Here is a 15,425-nt window from a genome sequence, read left to right on the forward strand (position 1 = left end):
TCCACTTTATACACCGAAGTCCGCATCCCTGCAGGTGCGCTAGCCACACGACAGTGGACCGCGCTGACGCAGCGGGCAGGCGGGCGTGCGGCACGCCTATCTCTTCACAGACTCGAAAAACAGGGGAAAGAAAAAGTCCTAACATGACCAAGCAGAAACAAGTGAGACAAACGCGACGAATCAGACGGCTGCTGGTAGACAACGGGACTGCTGGCTGGCGGCAGAGGAGGCGCCGGTGCGAAGAAGCCGAACTAATCCGCCGGCACCGCGCACACATGCAAACGGCCACCGGCGTGGGAAAACGCTCGCCGCTTCCCCTGTCGGCATGGCGAGGGAAGGCGCGCGAGCGGAAATGGGAACTCGAAGCGTCGGACTATGCTTCCCCCACCTCCTCCTCCTGCTCCAAACCCGATGCGCGTTCGAGCGTCGTGGAAACCCCGCGGGTCGCTGCTTCTCTCCCTTCCAATTTCGTGGCCATTAGGCACCGGCCTGACCTTCCCTCTGTCAACACGATAATTCAAAGCCAATCGGCAGAGAAACAGCTCCGCCCCCATCCCAGGACGAGCTGCGCGCATAGCCGAGAGATGGTGCTGATATCACAAACCGGCAGCGGTGGCTGTGCGGATTAGAAAGAAATGCGTCGCGTGTCGCCAATATCACGCGCGGAGGCTTGGGCACGGATTGTTTTTCAAAAGGATCGGCGAGGATTAAAAACGGGAGTGCTGGTGGCTGCAGCGCGTCCCTATTTCTTTTTAACACCGATGCTCCTCTAGGTTGCCCTTCCTTTTGTTTTTTTTCTTCGCTACGTGGCTGCAGCGCGTGCCGTTGAATTGCGAACCGGGCTTGGTGCAGCGGCTTTTGTGAGCGCAGATAGGTCCGTGTCCTCAGCCCCATTGAAATAACGTAACAATGACGCGTCCTGAAAAGCGGCGAATGAAACACGGGCCACGCTGCCCATGGTTTCATAGAAAGACCTGGCGAGGCGCCTGAGAGCGTACCAGCGGACACGTCCGCAGAGTGGAAAAGGGTAAGTATGATGTGCGGTAAAACATCCGTTAAGATGAGGAAGGGGCTCCTCCTTAAAGAACTGTAACATTGCCCTGAGCACACAACTACACGGTTTAAAAGGAAACCACGTGACGTAAAGATTGTCGATCAAAGCTGTGCGTACTGGTGCATCCTTCTTAAGCATTACGGTCAATTAAGAAAAACATATACATATGGCTCGAATTTCCGAATGATGTCCAAAATAATGCAACCCTCAGGAACTGATCGATCAAGCCTGATTTAATTGCCGATTTGGCTACAAACGTAGGCTATCAAACAAGCTGTTCATTTTAGCCTCCATTCCATGGCGGAAGTATTTATGCTAAATCCATTTCACTGCACTTCACCGCAAACACACCGGCACAGGCATCTTGTGTAGCGTGCGTAACTGGGCCAATGTATTCAATATCTTCAGCTCTCTACTTATCGGTCTCTTCCAATGTTTTGTGAACGCATTATGTTATCGAACACTGGTATAGAGTTCATTCTGCTAGATCAGTCAAAGGTGATTCTATAGACCATGATCACTTAACGTTGCCACAACTAAATGGCTTCATTTAGCAACTGTGCATGTAAACTGAAACCAGCGATTGCCCCAGTTGCGTTATAGCACTCTGCTCTCTCCACACATGTCGAATCAGCACTCTTTACATGAATAGAGAGCCGACATTGAGCGGCGTCTGTCCCCTCTCCGAGCTCGACCCAATACAGCCCTTTTTCGTTGCGCAGATCGCTCAGTGACCACGGCGAAAGGGTCAACACCAGTCGCACCCCCCTCTCTGTGAAACTCAATCCTTGCTGCGAGGTCATGCTGCGCGACCACACAGTGATCCGTATCGTAGGATGCTGTGTCCTCAGCTACAGAAGTGGCAGTAGGCTTCCTTTCTTTTCTTGTTCCTTTTTTTTTCTCCGCTAACACAAAGCGTCCGCTTCCCTCATATCTACGTCCGGCTTCGCCGCCGCTCTGTCTGGGCGACCCCCGCCGCGACACCCCTTCGTTTCCGGCCAGCAACCCAGCTTTAACGCTTCTACCAGCTTCCACATCCTCGAAGCCTCGTAGCAGAGACACGCGGCAGCGGTTTCTCCTTTGTCTATATTTACCCTGGAAAAAGAAACTTCGAGTTTTGCTTTTTTTTTTTCTGCGTTTATTTGATTTCAATTGACTTCGAGTGTGCGCCGAGTTCGAGCAATATTGGTCAGCGGCGGAGTCTAGTACAGTGCGATATTGTTTATCTGTCCGATAAACTATTGCTAAAATAATGAGCCTCAGCCACAGACAGACGAAAGTGGTAGAGTGTATTTCAAAACTTGCGACCACGAAACTTTGCCTCTGGTACATCGCAGTTGTTCTTCCCTCGTTTCTACTTCTAACGGGGCTTATCGGTGTTTTCTGGGAAGAACTGTGACTTCAGTACAGCTATTGCATGAACCCACGTGTATGACGCACATACCAAATCCTCGCCAGCAGGGCTGATTCAGCAGCCAGTCATTGGGTGTGTGCGTGAGGGTATACAGCATTTCTCTTCCACATGTCGCCGGCCGTGGAAGGGATATGGCTGTGCCAGCGAAAATAAGAACCAACATTTAAATTGCGCTTCACAGTAATAACAAACCTTCAAGTGGCCAAACGCGCGCAGACGCACAAGTTTCTAGTTGTATAACTGGCGATTGCTTTTTTTTTTTTTTTGCTACTGCTTTCCTTCGAAATTTCACGCACGCGTTATCACCGAAGTTCACTTCATCAGCGGCGCAAGCGAGCAAGTAAAAAAAGGAAATTAGGGTGCTGTAAGTAATGCGTATAAATAAATAAAATAGATAATAGACGCGCTAGCGATTTAATACCGCCTTTTCATTCCGCGGTCACATTTAAATTTTTTGTTTAAGTTGCGCTTTCTTTTTCGGTGGGGTGGGGGGGGGGGGGGGGAAGCAGAAGAAGGTGAAGTATCTATTTCACTTCTCAGTGGACACCTACACTTATCTGGTGTACAGGGTCGTCCACTCTTAGTGCGAACACGCGAGCATATGGTAGCTCTATCTGATAAAACTCAGCCGGGCACTGAAGCGGTGTGTGACGTCATGCGAAGTACCGCCTCTAGATTCATCTGTACCTGCGCCACTCTGCTTTAATGTGCGACCGCGTCAGATCCAATGAGGCTCATTTGAAAAGAGTGAACACTTGCTCTGTTCGAACTGAGTGGATTACCCTGTGCATATGTCGACGGTTTGAATCCCTGTCGGAAACAATCACCCAACTTGACTAAAACATGAACTAAATGGGAAGCAAAATGGTATGACGCCACCCCGAACGCTGCACAAATAACGGCTGCATCATAATTTTGGTAAATAATCGCGCGCGCATTTTCTCCAACTCCATTTTTCTCAATTATTGGCTACGGCGACACTTTTTCTACTTAAGTAGCTAGTACACGTTCCGCGTTAATAAAGGCGTTGCGAAAGCAGTGAGCTAAAGCGTTTTGAGTATATACTTCTTATGCCGCGAAATTCCAAGGTGTGGATAGAAAGGACGCTTTAAAGACGCATCTGCGTTTTCGACCATCGCAACTTCGATGTTGGAAGCCCCGCCGAGGTGGCGCAGTGGCTACGGCGCTCGACTACTGTTCCCAAGAAAGCGGGATCAAATCCCGGCCTCGGCGGCCGCTTTTCGCTGGGGGCGGAAAGCAAAGCTCCCGTGTGCTGTGTGATGTCAGTGCACGTTAAAGCCTCATAGCCTCATAGCCTGAGTCGTTTTGGGACGTTAAATCCCCACAAACCAAACCAAACTTCGATGTTGGGTGTAATGGTGGGCATTCCGCAACACAGCAAAGTACCGCATGCAGAAAAACACGATCAAATAATTGTATCACTTTTTTTTTATTATTATTGAACGAGAGCGCTTTTAACGACCAATGCACCTGAAGCACGTTGCTGCCCGAGCTCTAAAATGCAAAGGCAGCGCTCGTATGCGTTGTGGTCTGCTGGCAATTCACGATAAAAGGAAAGAGACTCTCTCACATGACGAACCGCCACTGAATTGAGCACATTGCACGGGTGCCATAAAAACGTACAACGATGAACGTTGTGGGTCCGTCCCAGCGCGACACAAGAAAGGCGTAACCGCCGTACGATCCAGACCGGCAATCCGGTAGGCTCGAAACATTATGGTTAAATGACCGCTGCTGCATTTGCTGAATTCAAATTGCATATAAGCGCTGCTGAAAGCGTGTTAAAGGAAAAATGACGGTGAAATAAAACTTATTTGGCGCTACCAAATAGCTGACAGTGCGGCTCACAGAACGCGTTTTCCGGTCTGGGCATATTATGTCCAAATGGACGATAGGAGAAACGATAAATGCAAGCACTGTGGGGAGAGAGGGACCCTCGACCATATAATCTGGGAATGTACTAGCTCCCCAGGGGCTAAAACAAATATAAATTGTAGAGAAGCCTGGGAAGCCCTTCTGCGGAGCGAGGTCCCTACTCCACAGCTACAAGCCATCCGCCTGGCGGAAGAAGCCGCGAAGAGCCAAGACCTCTTTGCCTGCTTCTGATCGCGGAGGTCTCTGCTCCCGTCCCTTAGGCCTGCATGCCGGGGGCGGGAATTGGGGGCCTCCTTATCTGGTGGAAAAATAAAGTTGTTATCATCATCATCAAATAACTCCGAGAAATTATTGCAAGTTTATTTACACATCGGTTGGTTTGTATTGCTTGAGCTCCTGTGCTTTTGAGTTCAAAGGTTCCGGGTGGGCTCATAGAGATAAGTATTGAAAGAACAGATAAGCCTCGAGCACTGCGCACATGCTGCTATGTGCAGAGCAGCATTCAGGTGCGATAACTGGTGAGCAATGACAAAATCAAAATGTAAGATTAATGTGCTTCATTACCCTTTTGAGGACATACTTGGTTCGCAGTGTCAAGGCGGCGAGTGGGTGGCTGAAGAAACTCTCAGGTAATGAATAAAGTGCAAGAATTAATGGCTGTTATCTAGCACATTGTTGTGTACATGTGATGTCTAGAAGACTTCGCATACGCTTGAAACGCTTAATCTAGGCGTATAGGCTTCATAGATTTCGTTATCATGAAACACTCATTACTAGATTGAGCGAATTCACCGAGACAACGTTCCACAAGAGTCAGCCAGTTAGAAGGTTGAGCGTGAGATCATGCACGAGGGGCTCCCCTTTCGGAGCAAGAGATACTGAGCGGAAAAAGCACGACGGCTTTTTCTTTTTTTGTAGGAAATAAACGAACACGTTTATCCTCACCGTTAAGCTGGCTATACGGCAACACGGCTTGTCCATTTAGCGGAAGAGCAGGTAACTGTTAAAGCTAAAGTAATTGCCCGCAGATTGTGTGTGCTTTGTAACACAGAAGATATCGAATTGATTCAGCGTGATGACGCCACTTACACCTGTCGATTGCTGTATGTTCAGCCTTCCGTTTGAGCGAAGGACAATTCTTCTTGTGCAGGATGATGAAGTTACGATTGCTAGTCATCAGCTTCCTTTGCAAAGCGTTTTTCTCGCGCGTCCATGAGCCAACATGTTTCTACCACATAACTACGCAAAGTTGTTGAGCAGCGTATAAACTAAGTCGACTTAGTAACTAGGACAAAAATTTATCGCATACTTAGAACTCCTCCCTACCCTTCGCATCCCTGTTAACTCATTAGCCTGCCCTTTACTGAAATAGAAGCGACAAAAAGGGTTGAAGATAACGTTTGGAGTCCATAAATTTCCAGCGAAACTGCGCTGGCCTGGGGAGCTCATTCGCTGTTTCCCTTTCACGTCGAATCTGGCTCTCACCGGACAGCCAAGTTCATCGGGATTAGCAAATGATGCGCACAGCTTCACACACTTGTCGGGAACGCAACAACGTCGTACCGTGGAGTATGCTGATGCCGTTAACGAATGGTCTGTATGCAGCTCGAACATGACTAGCCGTGCACGCAGTTTGGTGTGGTTTATTGTTTTCGCAAGTCTCAAGAAGCTATAAAACACGCAGCAGGCAGCGATAGATATGACTAGAATTCAAATAGAGAGACAGGTTGATGCACTGACGTACTATTACGTCGTGGATATTTTTGGTTGGTTTTGATAGTGACAGCATAGGAAACTAAAAGACGTCCTATGGTTTATTAGGAAGCTCTAAAAAAACTTGCTGGCTTCTAATATTGGTAGTTTTACAGATTTATTAATCTGACTTATCCACTGCGCATCCGCTAGTGAACACTGCAACGGCACATCGTACAGGATAGATTGAAGGGCGGGATATCAGGGACGGTATCGCGACGGACCTTCTTAATCTCTCAGTATTTACACATAGGAATTATACAGATGGCTTCCACACGGGTGTCATTATGGTACACCACGCATAACTTCAACCAAGCTTCTATGGGCCAAACGACGATGAGCGGACTAGAACATAATTCCGCCATGCACCAAAATGGCGGCCGGCGTGACGCCGTTGCAAGCCATGGGAACTGAACGCTTCGCCATATACCTGTGGGCGTGTAAATACACACTACGCTCGCTAGCTCGCGAACGCTCTCACGGCTCGGCCATGCTGCTCAGACTCGACGCCGGTGAGCTGGGTGGCGTGGGTCCGTTGGCCGCCTCGTCGGGCGGTTCCTGCTTGACTCGCACCGAGCACAGAAGCAGCAGGCCGTCGCGAGCGCTACCACCGTTAACGCCGCAGCCGCCGGCGCCCACAACGCCCCCTGTGGTGGAGCAGCAGTCCCAGCGGCGCTGATAGTCCAGGATGGAGCTGAGCAGGCGGATGTATCTGATGGCGAGCCGCAGGATCTCGTTCTTGCTCAGCTTCTTGTCCGGCGGGTGTGTGGGCACCAGGCGGCGCAAGTCAGCGAACGCGCCGTTCACATTCTGCTGTCGCCACCGCTCCCGGCTGCTTGGGGGCGCGCGGGAAGCGTCGTAAAGAAATGGAACGACGAAGCACCGGATTAGACCATAGAGACACGAAATTAGCAGCAACCAATGAAACGCGTTTACCCCGTGCGAATTTTGCCGACCCAATCATTCCGCACTGTACAGCTCATCGAGACACCAGCAGAGAATTCTTTCCTGAAGGAGCGGATTAATAACACTGCAGAAGAACGGCAGATTGGGCCAGTTGGCGGTAATTCATAACGAGAAGGGATCTAAACAGCTCAGAAGACGAGACAAAGATGTTCGTTCGTCTCTTCTTTGTCCTATCGTCTGCGCTGCTTAGGTTACTTCTCGATATATGAATAAATAACAGTAAGGTAACTGCGGACATGTTGCGCCTTATAATGAACACGACTGTAAACACACGCATCAGGACGCACAAATGTATGTTGCACGTTATAATGAACGCGGCTGTAGACATGCACGTTACGACGCACAAGTTTATGTTGCATGTTATAATGAACAAGGCTGTAGACACGCACACTAGGACGCACAAGTGTATGTTGCACGTTATAATGAACACGGCTTTAGACACACTAGGACGCACAATGTATGTTGCACGTTATAATGAACACGGCTGTATAGACACACATATTAGGACGCACAAGTGTATTTTGCACGTTATAATGAATACGGCTGTAGACACGCACATTAGGATGCACAAGTTTATGTTGCACGTTATAATGAACACGGCTTTAGATACACTAGGACACACAATATATGTTGCACGTTATAATAAACACGGCTGTATAAACACACACATTAGGACACACAAGTTTATGCTGCACGTTATAATAAACACGGCTTCAGACACACTAGGACGCACAAGTGTATGTTGCACGTTATAATGCACACGGCTATAGACACACACATTGCACAAGTTTGTGTTACACGTTATAATGAATACGGCTTTAGATACATTAGGATGCACAAGTGTATGTTGCACGTTATAATGAACACGGCTGCAGACGTACGCGTTAGCACACACAGGTGTAAAAGGTACCTGTTGGTGAACATTCGCCGGTTTGCCTTGCGGGGCCTGCGGTGGCCCGAGCCACTCGACGTGGACGAGGAGACGCGGCCGTATCCTGAGCATGAGGGCGGCGAGCAGGGCTCGTCGCCGCTGCTGTCGTCGCTCAGGCAGTTTCGGTCCTCCGAGTCGGTCGTGTCCGTCGAGTCGCGAAGCGACGACGCGTCCATCGCGGTCTTTTCGATATTCCGCCTCGCCTCGGGTTTCAACCTGCACCAGCCGCAGCAAGGGTGATGTGAGAGACAACGTCCGGGTTGATATACGTCTGTTCTCTCGCGTGGCTCTGATAAAGTTGTACCGATTGCGAGTGAGGGTAGAGTCGAGTCGCGAAACATCTGGTAGGAAAATGATCGCGTTATATTTTTCGACTTCCCTTGTAACAGCGGATAAAATCATGTGTTGAACTTGATGGGCGCTGTGACTTTTGAGAACAGGCTTTCTTGGTCAGTGTAAGCTGTCTGCGAGCCAGAGTATAGATGTGGAATACTCTCAAGAAATTTGAAAAAAGATAATGACCCTCTGTGGTCATAGTAAATAATAGCGCAGTTCATAAATACTAAACATTCACATTGTCTTTAGGTGATATACTTAACAGCGAACCAGCTTTCGTGCATGCAGAGCCTGCGTGGCGTAATTACGTCTTCTCAACGGTAGGGTCCCGCAACTTCTTTCTCGTCACTGGTTGCCTCTGAGCGGGTTAAACGGCGATTGTTACTGAGAGGTGTGTCTGAATGCAACCTAAAGGTAACATACACTCACTAAAGGCAGGAAATGATTATGTTTAAAGTTATTAAATAGTGTAAGCGTTGTCATTCTGTTATCTCGCGGCTGTGTTCACGGCAGGTTTTGTGGTTATTAAGAATTAAAAACATCACATATGATGCAACCTAAAGGGGAACACCCCTCCAGAAAGATATTAGTAGCTTATTGTAATGTTGTAATTTAAAAAACAAAATTGGAAAAAAATTACAATTACAAACGCAGGATTCGAACGTACAGTCTATTCGCTAAGTGCTCAGGTAAGTAATGTTAATCCATTGCACCACTGAAGCAACGAGGTGCGCAGTCTTTAAATGTGCTCTTATTAATTTTTACAATATTTCCGCTATCTGTCGCCAGGTGACGCTGCTCAGAGGACCCTACCGTTGAGAGAACGGAATCACGCGCCTGCGTGTGCGTGTGTTTAAAACTGGAGACTAGCGAGAAGGGAGAGAGTTTCGTGTTCGCCGAAGTGTGCCGTCGACATTTACCGTTTATATACACCCGCCGATACATGCAAATTTTAACCCACTGGCGTTATCTGACGCCTGGACGTACTACGTCAACGCGTGCAGTTCAGTACATCAGCGAGCTACCGGAAAAGTCCACTAATCTGCGACACCGTTGTGAACATCTGTACACCTTATCATTTCTGCAAAGTGCATGTATCAAAATTGAAGCAAAATACATTGAATTATTTACAATAAGTTATAATTTTAAAAGCCGAAACAAAAACAATGGAGCAGTAACGGTGTGTATGCTCATGACTTTCTGATTGGGAATAAAATAAAAGTAAGTAAACGAAGCAAGGAGTGCGCGGCTTTCTGTAGGCAAATGAGGCGAGCTTTGCGTGTGAGCTTCTACACAAAGCAAATCGCAACTGCGCCTTGGGGTGAACTGTGCTTGGCGAAATTCTTTGCGTCCAGTTTGGAACAGGCAATTTACCGCACGCACCCACACACGCACGGACTTCTCCATAAAGATTAGGCGTTTATGGATTGTGTTATGGGTTGGGTTGTGTGATCTTAAGAGAAATATACCGCGGTCGTGTCGCGTCCGCTCTTTGGGTAAGTACACATATTGCATATCGCCTGTCTCTCCCAAATATTCCGCCAAATATGTCGGTTTAAGAAGGGTAAGCGATCGAGTGGAACAAACTGGTTAGAACCATGTTCATTGTTGGGCACCGTCTTCTATTTTAACCTTTACGCGATAGCGTATTGGACTTGTTGTGCCGAAAAGACATCGACGCGTAACCTAGTTTTGAAAAACGTTTAAGAAAAAATGTACGCATGTGATTGTGACGTAACCGCTCTTTGTGCAGCTATTCAAGGTGACGTCATACTATTTCACTTCGCATTTAGCATCCATCTGCTGGGCAAATTGCAGACGAGTTTGCGATGAGGATCCGAACCGACGACATGTACCTCCACACGTATGCTGTTCATAGTAGGATCAATGTTTTAATCTACACCAGGTACACTAGTGTAGCAAAACACCATTGGGAGTATTGGAGATTTGCTACACCGGTGTAGCTGGTGTAGGGTAAAAAAATGGCCCTAGTAACTGTAGGAGCAGTAGTACTGTTAGAAGCACTCTAGGGTCAACTCTTAAGCGAAGTTTAAGCATCCTCTTAATTTTTGTTCTAGTTTGACATCAAGAGTGCTACTGATATCAGGAGCAGGATGTGCAGCCTTCCGCAAATGGGCGGATGTGCTGCGCGATAGCGAGTGTCGGCAACTATACGAGCAATGTCCTCCTCGAGCACCCTGTTCCAGGAAAGATCTGACTCGAATTGTGATGAAAACTTTCTGCTTGAAATTTTTGGCGCGAACCGAAAGCAGAAGAAAATATGAAACAGACGATAGCAAATGCTTGCGACCATGTATTTTATTGTATTTGTATTTCAATGTATTATACGTCGTGCAAACAAATTAGGTGTTATCAAGGTTATCGTTGGAGAAAAAAACATTTGCAATCGTAATTTTTTTAATTTTTTTCTTAAGTCTGCTTGATCAAGTGATTCTGCTTACTTCGCTCATTGGGCTTCGGTACAACGCTCTCACACTGATTGAACTGCGCAAGAATAATGCTGATATTTTCCGATCTCAGGGGTATTCGTGAAGTTTGGTGCAAAAAAAAAAATCAATCTATTTACTTAGTCGCCAATGAAAGTCAACAAAAGAAAAGAAGACTGTGGACTTATTTCATTAGTGTTCCGATTTGGCATAAGAGCAATTTCTTATGGCTATAGTTTTATGAGTTCTTTTATGATGGGATATTACTGTAATGCACAAGAAAATAAGATAATTGCTACGAAATATATTTCGAGATATTGCTTGAAAATTTTGGCACAAATGCCGTATACATTCTAGAATTAAACTACCATCCTGGTATTTCCGAATAATTAATGCCGATCTATTCTTCTAAGAGTTGTTTGGGGCGTATTTGCCGCATTACAGTTCGTTTTCTATCTTTTTTTTTTGTCCTTTCATGGGCGCTTCCTACTGCATTCATCTCCCGCTTATTCTAAACTATAGCTAACTTGTCAATTTCAAGTAATATATTCTGTGGGGACTTGTATCAATGGATATTATTTATTAAAAAGGGTAGGACGTATAGTCATCACGACTTGCTCAAACAGCCACTATCTGCTGCCAAAACTCTACGATGAAATGCAATCAACCTTCAGTGCTTTTCAGAGCAACGCAATTGAAATACTTACAAGCTTAGACAGCATAAAGACTCAAAGGAGGTTCATTGTTTCTGTATTCACCGGAACAGGCCAGACAGAAAAAGTAAATCGTCGAAAGAAGCATTGTTCGCGTTCAGGACTCTCTGTCAGCTATATTTACGAAGATTGTTTTATGGTATCAAAATCTAAAATGGCCCCGAACTGTGAAATGGCAAGTGCTATGAAAACTGCTGGGCACAGCTCGATATCTCCATACCTGCGAAAAAAAAAAAAAAAAACAACTAGATTTGATGATATAGGCGAATGAATACCTGGCGTGGGTAGGCGGCGTATTGAAAATATATAGTAGTCTTGTTATACTAATCGAAGATCTTGCGTGTGTAAATGATAGTTGTATACTTTGTCCAAAACGCACTTCATCAGAACCTTGCCATCAACTACCCGCTTTCAGTCATAGAGGCGAGAACGTTGCGATGTGGGACTGGTTGTCCTTTCGTGGAGTTGGTCTTCGCGAAATTCAAGGTTCAGTGAGAAAGAGGTTTATCAGAAAACTGCTAGGAAATTATGGCTCCGTGGGGATGCAATGGGCTTTAGATATGTCGTCCCGAAGCACTCTCCTATGCTTCTGAGAATCTGGTAGAAGAGGAGAGTTCCCCTTACAAGTTACCAAGTCAATCTGTTGAAATTATTCTAATAAAATATTTTGCATTGGCTCCATTCATCGGCTTAGCAATAATTAAAGAAAAAAAAAGCAAGCACAACCAAGTAGAATTTTGAACGGCTGCTTCATGAGAGTGGAAACATAGACTAGACGGCTATTTATCTTTCTGAACTCCATGCATCAGCTTTGTCAAGCAGTTATACGCAAAGCGCTTGTACGCAAAATATTGACGGGAGTACATTGTTGTCGGAAGTCATTTTTGTAAGTTGGTATCGAGTTCAGTAATGAAAACAAGTTTTGGCTAAATTTTATGTGAAAACGAAATGTGACCGAATGTGGTGAAAATGCAATCGTATATTGCGTAAAAACTGTGGCATTGCTTTTCCATTGTGATCATGTTCAAGTTTAGATGTAGTAAAAAAAAAAAAGAAATATTCAAGTCGCAGAATTTAAATATAATCTTCTCTTTTTTCACTACTCTACGCAAATGCTTGTAAACACTACGTGCGCGTGTAAATCAATAACATGCGTGTACAGCACTTTCTCCACGTTTTGCCGACGGGCAGTGACATTTTTTTTTGTTGTTGTTTTTTTACACGAACGCGGGGAAGCCAGCTTAAGTTTTTACGAGAAGTGCTAACAGCCCTTGACCTTCCCAACATGCACGTTAAGCTTCGTTGCATAACACTAGAGTATCGCAACGAAGTATACACCCGTTTTACCAAGGCAGCGCGGGTTAGTCTTGCTTTTAACGTTATGACGGGATTAATTAAGTGAATACGAGCGTGCTACGTACTAATTGTACGTATCTGCAGTGTTATAGCAATCATGGTGCACTGCATAACAGATACGGCATCTCTTTGCGCGGTATTATTGACTCAAATTTTAAAGCGAAAAAAAACAATCTTTATATCTTTCACTTTTCAAAACAGGAAAGATTAAGAATAATCTAGAGACCCTTTCCTGAACACTTAGCTTCTGCGCACTTCACCACGAACTTTCACACGGATCTGAGGCACACGCAGAAAGAGAATGATAACAAAACTTCGACACTTACTTTTCGGATTTTCAAGCAGCGATAATCCGCATGGCCGCAAATCCCGGCTGCTGTTCTCAGTCCCAAGTTGAATTCCGAACGCAAGGTGTTCCGGCTGCGCAGCGCACACTTTTCCAATCGATTCTGGGCGACGTTCCCGAGCGACCCCTCCTCTCACCCCTATTGGCTGCCGCGCGTCCAATCGCAGCGTTACTCGCGAAGGCGGCCAGTAGGAGCTCGCTACATAGGGGAGAGCGAGCCAACCTAACCGACCGGGGACAGAAGCGCGCGCAACAAAAACGGAGGCTTCGTGGATCGATAGTTGCACAGTAAATCCAAGAGGACGCCTGTGTCAAAAGTATGTCCTCACCATGCTCGCTGGCCCGAGGGAAGCAAACTGCACGTAGTAAATTTTTGATACCTTGCGCCTCTTTCCCACATTTGGGCGATTGTTTAAATATTGGTGATTTTCTGGACAACTGCGTCCGTCCCGTCGAGTTGGAAGCGGAATTCAGTTCCGGCGATCATTTTGTCGTTACGCGTCATGGAAATCGACGTGCAGCACTAATTGCAATGCTCGACGTGAAGCATGGCGATATGTGATGGCTACCTGTACTTACTCGTATGTGTTCCGAAACCAGATTTTAAAACAGAGGAATGTACATGTACACTGGATTAGCGAGCAATCCTAAAACCATGTTGAGTATAATTCGAGCCTTACATTTTGGTGTATAAGATTCTCACAAATTAAACAGTGCTCTTGAAAATCGGGTACAATCCAATTTATAGCCAAAAATACGCCTTCTACGCAGCCAAAGAACATAGTTTCCTAGCATACAAAACTGAGCACACCGCGTAGAAATTTAGGAAAATAACAAAACGAGTCTTCAACGGCAAAGAAATTTCCTCTCCGTATAGGCCGGCTACTTTTTCTTGATGTACGATATTTTGTTGTTTAATTTCTTAAAGATATGCATTTTTGTTAGTCTTACTTATGTGGTTTGCTGTTGGTTCTGTTTGAATCTAGATATTTTAGTAATGCTATGTAACCACCTCCCTGTAACCCCAATAGGCTTTGAGAGTAAATAGTGACCCCAAACCTCTTTGCTGCTTAATAGTTATTCATGACTAGGCTTAATTTGAAGCAACTTAAATGACTACATATTAAGAACAAGAAGCCAACTGGTCAGATGTCCCATTGCACCATCACCACAACAGACGAGATGCTGTCTCTACCACCGCCCTTGTAATCAACCCAGACTTGAGAAGATGCAAAGTTAATCTCTCTGTATCTTCATTGCCTACAGCGACTTATGACTTAAAGCAAGTGATTTTATAAACATAGACGACGTATGCTGGCTGGTATATAACCGTACCCAGAAATTTGGCACAAGTTCTGGGAAAAGTTTTGAAAGTAATTGTTTTTTTTTTCGTATATCGTATAACTGCGCAGTAGTGATCAAAATATCCGCAGAGGCTTGAAGACTTTTTTGCCATTTTTAAAACCGCCGCCAAGTGTTTTCCTATGGCAGTCTTAATTGCTCGTTGTGGAAACAACACAAACCTAAGAAGCAAAATTATGCTATATATCCTAAGATAAGGCAGTTTCTATCCATCTGTCAATAAAAGCATTTTCTAATATTTAACAGTTGCATAAAATTATTTTTTAAAACGCAGATCATTGATTATTTACGGCACTCTTCATTACTCGTAAGCGCAGGAAACACCTTTAGAGCATCAGCAGTTTAGAACATACGAGTTGCTGAACACCACGTCGAAACCGGCAGGACGGGCATATAAGCAGAGCCCGCCTATTGTCTAATGTGTTCACGAGTTCGTGCTCTGAATTTCGCTTATTTATTAATCTGAAAAACGCAAGTGGCTTAACAATCACCTAACCTCTGAGTTCTGGCCCAATCAGGCCACCAGATTTTAACCCTCGGCAGCTCGGTCTTCGAGACCAAGCCAAGTGTTCTTCCTTGTCCCCGTACTTTATCGTAGCATTTTCAGCCACAGATATAAACCAAACGTGACAATGATAAATATTTGATTAAAAAAAAAAAAAAGCTAACCTCACCTGTGTATTGGCCTGCACAAAGTGCGGTCACAAGCACACTTTTCCAAATACCTCATCCACAGAACCTGACCACAGTTAAAGCCTCACAGTATAGCAAGCTTGTATCATTTGAAAAAACACCGGGTAACCAGTGGCAGATCTGTAATCATAATTTTAGAGTAGAGACATCCAGCTCCTA

At 45.6% G+C, this 15,425-nt stretch overlaps 1 protein-coding gene across 2 annotated transcripts; it reads right to left on the minus strand.

The window, feature by feature from the left end:
* Positions 1 to 5,989: 5,989 nt before the first annotated feature.
* On the minus strand, positions 5,990 to 13,349 carry LOC146182428 (uncharacterized). 2 transcript variants are annotated; one of them, XM_084577526.1, is made up of 3 exons: positions 13,192 to 13,349; positions 7,993 to 8,229; positions 5,990 to 6,948 (listed from the first exon to the last, which is right to left on the minus strand). In XM_084577526.1, the coding sequence occupies exons 2-3, from the start codon at positions 8,187 to 8,189 to the stop codon at positions 6,594 to 6,596; spliced, it is 552 nt and encodes a 183-aa protein (XP_084433652.1). In that variant the 5' UTR covers positions 8,190 to 8,229; positions 13,192 to 13,349; the 3' UTR covers positions 5,990 to 6,593. The 2 variants fall into 2 exon arrangements, with proteins under 2 accessions (XP_084433652.1, XP_084433651.1); XM_084577525.1 differs by having other exon boundaries at positions 5,990 to 6,951.
* Positions 13,350 to 15,425: the final 2,076 nt, after the last annotated feature.

Source organism: Amblyomma maculatum, chromosome 8 (assembly GCF_055883805.1).
Source record: "Amblyomma maculatum isolate TAMU_Amacu chromosome 8, ASM5588380v1, whole genome shotgun sequence".
Classification (NCBI taxonomy): Eukaryota; Metazoa; Arthropoda; class Arachnida; order Ixodida; family Ixodidae; genus Amblyomma; species Amblyomma maculatum.